This window comes from Tachysurus vachellii, chromosome 14, assembly GCF_030014155.1.
Source record: "Tachysurus vachellii isolate PV-2020 chromosome 14, HZAU_Pvac_v1, whole genome shotgun sequence".
NCBI classification, from domain to species: domain Eukaryota; kingdom Metazoa; phylum Chordata; class Actinopteri; order Siluriformes; family Bagridae; genus Tachysurus; species Tachysurus vachellii.
In genome coordinates, this window is record NC_083473.1 from 22968683 (window position 1) to 22977317 (window position 8635).

Genomic DNA, 8635 nt, shown 5'->3' on the forward strand with positions numbered 1-8635 from the left:
GCTTTGGCTGTCGAAAAAAGAAAGAACTGGTTCTAAATTAGGCTCCGAACCTGCACTCAAACTGCCTCGGTGGAAAAGGGGCATTTGTTCCAGTGAAGAGAAATTGTAATGCTCCAGTGTATGACATATTCTATAGAATTGTGTGCTTCCATTAGTATAATTTTGACCATATTAGATAGAATAGATATAATAGATATAATCTGGTTTTAATTTTTCTGTTTATTTTGTCTTATTAGTTTTTCTAACTGGTGTGTGTGTGTGTGTGTGTGTGTGTTTTTGTGTATAGCCGGAGGGGTCCTGGCAGCACCATCCCTAAGCCTGTGTGTCCTTCTGCTGGTGGCGTTGCTCAGCCTGACTCTCTGAATGTAGCGCCGTCTCTCCTCTGCCTTCACTCCACACGGTGAAGAGGACTCTCACTGGATGACGCCTTAGAGGACTTTTATTCTACAAACTCCTATGCTCAACAATGAATATTCCCAACCTGGACTGAGCTATGTATGTCAGAAGAAAAGACAATACAGAACTCTAGAAAGGACGAGGATGTAAAGGATCGTCTTATTCAGTATCGACTTAACCACGAAGCAGCGTCAGAGAAGAGTTCTCTCTTGTTCAGTATGCCTTATAATATCTCTTACCCTGCTCGTGGCTGCTTGTGGGTAGAGTAACATCTGTATTTCACAATTTACAGCACAAACATCCAAAAGCTGTTTCAGATTTCATTTCAATTGAATTGGCGGCTCTTACTGTAGCACCAAGAATCCCCTTTGTTTCCGCAGTGCGCTCTGTACCCGCAAGTGACGCGTGACGAGAGATCGGCTATAAGAGCGTCTGATAGTTAGTTTGCAAATCAGTGGAATTCCTTTCTTTCTTTTTTCTTTTTTTCATTTCTGAGCATTTCGGAGCTTTTCTTGACGGATACGGTCAAAGCGAACTCCTCTGCTACTCAACACGAACTAAACAAATTTACGCAGAATAGAAAATATAGCAATTTATTTTAAGCTAGTATCTGTACTGTATATGCAATAATTTATAAGCTTTCTTAATATATATTTCAGTATTTCTTTGGTCATGTTAACATATCATTAATAGAACGATTATTTTACTTTAAATATATCATTTCAAAGCCCTTAAATGACGGAAAACGAACGTTCGGGAAGTAAGAGAGATGTTCGCTTTATAGCCTCCGTGGACTGAACGAGGAACGTTGGGGGTTTTAAGAAAAAAATGTAAATATATATCTTAAATTGCTGAAATTCTGTACTGAGGAGTAATTGTGTTTGTATGTGAACTGTACGTGTAGGATATATATCTAAACCATGGTTTTAAACCCAAACCAGATGAGTATCGGGATGTTTGAATAAGTGTGTGTGTGTGTGTGTGTGTGTGTGTGTGTGTGTACATGTGTTTGTGAGTGAACCGTGGCATGAAAATCCACTGCATCTGCCATCGTCTCACAGCGCCTCTGGGTCAAGGCTGATGAATCGGTAAATTAATCTCTGGTCAACACTCGTACAGTAGTTTTGCTCCGACCAAAAGGCGCCGCAGCATGAAGAAAACATTTTGTTTTGACTGTATCTTGGAATTCTTTGTCATTTAGAAAAGGGGTTCGTTGTGGGTTAAAAAAAAAAAGCAAACGACTTTAAAAATGTATTTTTTTTTTCCCCTTTACTTTTCCTTTATTTTTTTGGTATCACGTTCACGGTAACGGTTGTATGGCCGAGGGGAAAGGTTCAGACCTGTTAAAAAGGCTTAATGCTATTAATTTCACATAAAAAATGCATTTCATTCTGAACTGAAGCTTGCTGAAACATTTAAAACATTATTTTGTCTGTCGTACGATCCGTACGACGCCGACGCCGTCGGACGTGCGAACGATTTATCGCTAAATGCTTTAGTAACTCGTCGTCTTTTCGCGTACTGTATAAACCGTTAGAGAAATCCCGACCTGTCCGTCATAACTGCGTTTATTCGTTATTAATTTTATTCGTGCGAAGATTTGTCGCTTGTTTGGAAGATCCTTCGGCTAAAAACGTATCGTTTCATGTCCATCTGAGAAGAAAATACATTCAGTGCTCATAACATATCACCACAAATAGACCCTTTGTACTTCTGTAAGAACAGGATATCTTTTTTTTTTAAACGTCCCGAAGCTAATTTTATGTCATTTCTTGTTTTAATTTTATTTTGTATGGAGCCTACAGTATAACGGATGTTGACCCTTCATATTGGATGGACTGTGTGTGATTCATCTTTTTTTGTAACATTCAGTGACCACCACAAAGTGCTTTCTCTTTCCCTGTTTATTCAGGCAGCAGCGTCATCGATGTAGAAAAAAGAAAAAAAAAAAGCCAAATGCATGAAAGCCTTTAACTTAATTATTGCAATCAGTGATTATTTGAAGCGCTACGGTACGTCCTCAGAAGCATGATCTGGAATCGAACGGTTCGTTCCAGTTGCATTAGAACGCCATACTCATTTGCGACGAAGGTGACTGGTGTATCTCAGCTTCTTCTGATCTGCCTCTGATCTGTCACTCAATAAAAAAGTGTGTTCAGGCTGAAGGACAGGTTGTGTAGATGAACTGTAACCCGTGAGTCATGATCTGCTTCACTGAAGCCAGTCTTATCAATTAAAGTTTATAAAGACAAACCCAACATGAGTCTTATTGAATTTGGTGTCATTGAAGTTTTAAGATTTAATCATCATAATCGATATAAATAACGATATGATCGTGAATAAATTCCAAGGTGTCTAACTTGTGTAATATCGTTGCAGTAGTCGACGTTGGTGTTGTTTTTTTTTCATTTCATGCAATATTGCAAATGATTTCGATATCTGATTGCTTCAAAGGAAATAAAATAAAATAGCCAGAAATAAAATATATCTATAATATATAATAAAATGTTCTAATGCAAAATAATAATCGCAAGAAACTTGTATTTTAAATTGTATTAGTTTTGAATTTTATACAGCGTAGTGCTGCACCTCACAGCTCCTGGATCCCTGATTAGATCCTGAACTCCAGATACAGTCTGTGTGGAGTTTCTGACCTTGTCCTTAGTTCAAAAAGCTCTGGATTTGTTCCATCGTCCAAAATAAACAAATTAATTTGCCACAGCGGCGGTTTTAATGTCCCGACCGGGGTGAATTCATCAGCTGTGAGCGCTGTGTTCCTCACTGTGTTCCTTAGTACGGCTAAGTACGGTGACCCATACTCAGAATTTGTTCTTTGCATTTAACCCATCCAAAGTGCACACACACAGCAGTGAACACACACACACCGTGAACACACACCCGGAGCAGTGGGCAGCCATTTACTGTATGCTGTGGCGCCCAGGGAGCAGTTGGGGGGTTCGGTGCCTTGCTCAAGGGCACCTCAGTCGTGGCCGGCCCGAGACTCGAACCCACAACCTTAGGGTTGAGAGTCAGACTCTCTAACCATTAGGCCACGACTTCCCCGAATGAGATGAATTGTACATTAATATTTATTTTTTTTCTAATTGATCCTGTGGGCTGTATTTTAGCTGAATTGGTAATGAATTGTAACAGATCTAACCGTACGACGTGTTGCAGGGAGAAGAGCAAGATGAGGCAAAGTCACAAATTTAACCCTTGTATGTTGTTCGGGTCTGTGGGACCCATCAGTAGTTTTGAAAAACTTTGCTTCCTTGTAAATTTGTTGATTTTTTACCACTCATAACTTAATTAAATTTGATTTTCTATTTTTTTATTACATTTTATTAAATAACAACAAAAAACGAGTAGCACTTTAATTTAAAAATGTGATGTAATAAAGGTAAAGGGCAAACATTCATTCATTCATCTACCGCTTATCCAAACTACCTCGGGTCACGGGGATCTCAGGCGTCATCGGGGATTCAAGGCAGGATACACCCTGGACGGAGTGCCAACCCATCGCAGGGCACACACACACACACACTCTCATTCACTCACACAATCACACACTACAGACAATTTTCCAGAGATGCCAATCAACCTACCATGCATGTCTTTGGACCGGGGGAGGAAACCGGAGTACCTGGAGGAAACCCCCGAGGCACGGGGAGAACATGCCCCAACCCGAACCCCCAACCCTGGAGGTGTGAGGCGAACGTGCTAACCACTAAGACACCGTGCCCCCCTCAGGGCAAATATTAACCATATATACAGTATAAACTGTTTATATTGCTTGTAATTGGGATGAAGTAAACATCTGTAGAGTATTTTAATATAAAATTTTTGATTGTGTTGAATTAAAAACCCAAAAATGCAGCGGGTCCAGCAGACCCACGAACACCGGCTGCGTAAGAAAAATACGAACAACATACAAGGGTTAAACTCTAATTGACTGTAAAACAGCTACGAATACAGATAATAATTAGCAGGTAAAATGAGACGAGTAACATGATGAAATGAGTTTTGCTCTTTAGGTCAACTTTAGTTAGATTTTCAACATACAACACAAACACAGCGGAAAATAAAGCCTTGCTTTAACTTGTTCAGCGTTTGTCCAGAACGCTGTGGATCTAAACAGATTTAGGAGGAACGAGCACCGCTAACACTGTTAGCATGTGTGCGGTGTCGAACACAAACACTGTGAGGTACAGTACAGTACAGAGCTGTGTGTTCTAACCTAAAGTAGTCGACCGGTATGTTTCTTATGAGGATTTTTCCCCAACTTTTTTCCTCACAGCTTGAAGAAGGTCAACTTCACAATGTTCCTCCACTCAAAAATGTCCATTATAACCTTTAACCCTCGAGCTGTATAAAATACTGTGATAAAAATGTAAGTTGCTCTAAATAAGGTTGTCTGCCAAATGCCATAAATGGCAGAGGTGGGAGTAAGTCACACATGTGCAAGTCACAAGTAAGTCTCGAGTCATGAACGTCAAGTCAAAGTCGAGTCGAGTCTTTTTTAAATATTTGTCAAGCAAGTCTCAAGTCTCAAATTTGCGACTTAAGCCTGACTCGAGTCAAGTCGAGTCCCCCATCTCTGAGTCATTTAACTCAAGTCCGAGTCAAGTCTCAAGTCATGAACGTCAAGTCAAAGTCGAGTCGAGTCTTTTTGTAATCTTTGTCAAGCAAGTCTCAAGTCTCAAATTTGCGACTTAAGTCTGACTCGAGTCGAGTCATATGACTCGAGTCCCCATCTCTGATAAATGGAAATATAAGGAAGGACCAGTAGCTGGAGAGGTGGAGTTCAGATTCACACCATCTTTGAAGTGCTGTTGCGTCGGTCAGCTTTGCACTCAGGTCTTCATCAGTGAACATCTGAAGACTTCAGCAGGAAGGAATTGGTGTTAAGTCTGTAATGACTTCTGACCTGTTGGTTCCTCAGCTGGTTCCACAATTCCAATGGATTATAAACTGTTGTCAAAAGGACATTATATTACATTTACATTGACATTATTTCCTGTCCAGTGTCACCTAAATGAGGATGAGGTTCACCTCTGAATCTGGTTCCTCTCAAGGTTTCTTCCTCATATCATCTCAGGGAGTTTTTCCTCACCACCGTCACCTCAGGCTTGATCATTAGGGATAGATGTTAGAGATAAATAGTGACTTCATTTTAAACTTTGTCATTTTATTCTCACTCTCACTCATTTTCTACCGCTTATCCGAACTACTTCGGGTCACAGGGAGCCTGTGCCTATCTCAGGCGTCATCGGGCATCAAGGCAGGATACACCCTGGACAGAGTGCCAACCCATCACAGGGCACACACACACACACTCTCATTCACTCACACACTACGGACAATTTTCCAGAGATGCCAATCAACCTACCATGCATGTCTTTGGACCGGGGGAGGAAACCGGAGTACCCGGAGGAAACCTCCGAAGCACGGGGAGAACATGCAAACTCCACACACACAAGGCGGAGGTGGGAATCGAACCCCCAACCTTGGAGGTGTGAGGCGAACGTGCTAAACACTAAGCCACTGTGCCCCCACAATATTATACTTATATCATATATTACATAGCTTGATATTTTCTACCTTATTACACAAACAGGAACGACCTGTCCTTTAAAAAAATGATACCGATCTCACAAACCTTGTTTCTCAGCACAGATGCTGTTCATAGCACTGCTTCATCTCCCTTTGTGTTGTGCCCTTCAGCAAGGAGAAGGTTTCTAAGAGCTGCAGGATCACACAATGCGATCCTAATCTCTAGAAAGAGCACAGCTAGAGCTACAGGAGAAGAGCGCGCCATGACAGAAATAAAATAAGATTTATGGCCCTTGATCTCTGGTAGGATCATTTGATTTCCGAAGCATATGTTGATAAAACAGGCTTTGGATTGTAGCACCCACATTTTTGTCAAATTACAGTTATAACGTTCTTGTCCGATCAGGTTGCAAAGAGCATTTCTGCTTATACACACATAAATGATCAGAATGCAGAATGCCTTGTATTTTAGTTATTTAATGACTTCTTCTATCTCAAGTGTCATGTCGAGGATCAGAAACATCACTGGATGAGATTTGAAAACATTCATTCATTCATTCATTCATTCATTCATTCATTCATCTTCTACCGCTTATCCGAACTACCTCGGGTCACGGGGAGCCTGTGCCTATCTCAGGCGTCATTGGGCATCAAGGCAGGATACACCCTGGACGGAGTGCCAACCCATCACAGAGCACACACACACTCTCATTCACTCACGCACGCACTCACACACTACGGACAATTTTCCAGAGATGCCAATCAACCTACCATGCATGTCTTTGGACCGGGGGAGGAAACCGGAGTACCCGGAGGAAACCCCCGAGGCAAGGGGAGAACATGCAAACTCCACACACACAAGGCGGAGGCGGGAATCGAGCCCCCAACCCTGGAGGTGTGAGTCGAACGTGCTAACCACTAAGCCATCGTGCCCCCCTAGATTTGAAAACATCTGCAACAAAATCTGATCTGGTCTCGATCTATCTGTTAGTTGTATGTTAGTAATTTTATCTGTATCTATAAGATATAGCAGGTGCTTAAAGGATATTAGAGGAAAATGTGGGCTCCTTCTGCAGCTTAGCCATGTTCTACAGATCAAATAGAACTAAACCTGAGGATTAACTTCTGTTCTGTCAATTGCATATTGAGGAGGATCATTAAAATGCACTTAGCAGAGCAAAAATGTTACAGACAAGAAATAAAGACAGAAAAACATTGATACCCTTCCAGATAGACATGACTGGTTCATGCTTTCACAATGTTAATATGCAGAAACGGAGCTATCTATAAAGGCCAGATGTGTGTGTGTTTGTGTGCATGTGTGTGTTTGTGTGTGTGTGTTTGTGTGTGTTTGTTTGTGTGTGTATTTGTGCGTGTGTGTGTTTGTGTTTCTGTATGTGTTTTTGTGTGTGTTTGTGTGTCTGTGTGTGTCTGTGTGTGTATTTGTGTTTCTGTATGTGTTTCTGTGTGTGTTTGTGTGTCTGTGTGTGTCTGTGTGTGTATTTGTGTGTGTTTGTGTTTCTGTGTGTGTTTGTGTGTGTCTGTGTGTGTATTTGTGTGTGTTTGTGCGTGTTTGTGTTTCTGTGTGTGTGTCTGTGTTTGTGTGTGTGTGTGTCTGTGAGTGTATGTGTGTGTTTGTTTGTGTGTGTGTGTGTGTTTGTGTGTGCATGTGTGTGTTTGTGTGTATTTGTGTGTGTCTGTGTGTGTGTCTGTGAGTGTATGTGTGTGTTTGTGTGTGTTTTTGTGTTTCTGTGTGTGTCTGTGTGTGTATTTGTGTGTGTTTGTGCATGTGTGTGTTTGTGTTTCTGTGTGTGTGTCTGTGTTTGTGTGTGTCTGTGAGTGTATGTGTGTGTTTGTGTGTGTGTGTGTCTGTGAGTGTATGTGTGTGTTTGTGTGTGTGTGTCTGTGAGTGTACAGTATGTGTGTTTGTGTGTGTGTGTCTGTGAGTGTATGTGTGTGTCTGTGAGTGTATGTGTGTGTTTGTGTGTGTGTGTCTGTGAGTGTATGTGTGTGTCTGTGAGTGTATGTGTGTGTTTGTGTGTGTGTGTGTCTGTGAGTGTACAGTATGTGTGTTTGTGTGTGTGTGTGTTTTCTGCCTGGAATTAGTTGACCTATGTGAAATAAATACAAGTGATAACTGCACACATGAGCGACTCTAAGATTTTATAGTTAGATGTTATTTATAAAGATAAATTTTTTGCTGTTTAATAGACTACACGAGAAAGCCTGTGTGCTGGAAGGATAACTTGTTTGTTTTCTTTTTAGTTGCTATGCACGATGGTCTGGATTTTTTTTTTTGTTTTTTTTTTTGGTTTGCTAATTAACTACAGCTAATTAACAGCGAGTATGCTGATTACAATCTGCTTGTTATCACACAGACATTCTCGCAGCCACACAAGCATTACATCCGCATTTACACACCATTAGCAAAGCCGATCTCAGTTTCCTCATTAATCATATCACGGACATAACACACAGCTAATACCTAACAGTGAAGATTTATTGGTATGGCGAACAACCCGTTGGAGACGGAAATCTCATTTTCACCGTCATCCACAAACACCATGGAAAAAAATGCACTGAAATTACTAATAGAAAAAAAAAAAAAAAGACAGAAAAAGTGATGGATATAGAAAGTGATATACATTCCTCAGTGATCTGGAACATCCAGTAATGCTCTCCATTG

General features: G+C 40.9%; 1 protein-coding gene across 5 annotated transcripts in view; it reads left to right on the forward strand.

Moving 5' to 3' along the window:
- Nucleotides 1-2654, forward strand: part of cntn1a (contactin 1a) — an 80475-nt gene extending 77821 nt beyond the window's left edge. For all 5 annotated transcript variants that reach the window (XM_060886709.1, XM_060886711.1, XM_060886712.1 and 2 more), the window contains exon 24: nucleotides 287-2654. In XM_060886709.1, coding sequence (XP_060742692.1) covers nucleotides 287-363 — 77 coding nt within the window. In that variant the 3' untranslated portion in view covers nucleotides 364-2654. The remainder of the gene's footprint in view (nucleotides 1-286) is intronic.
- Nucleotides 2655-8635: the final 5981 nt, after the last annotated feature.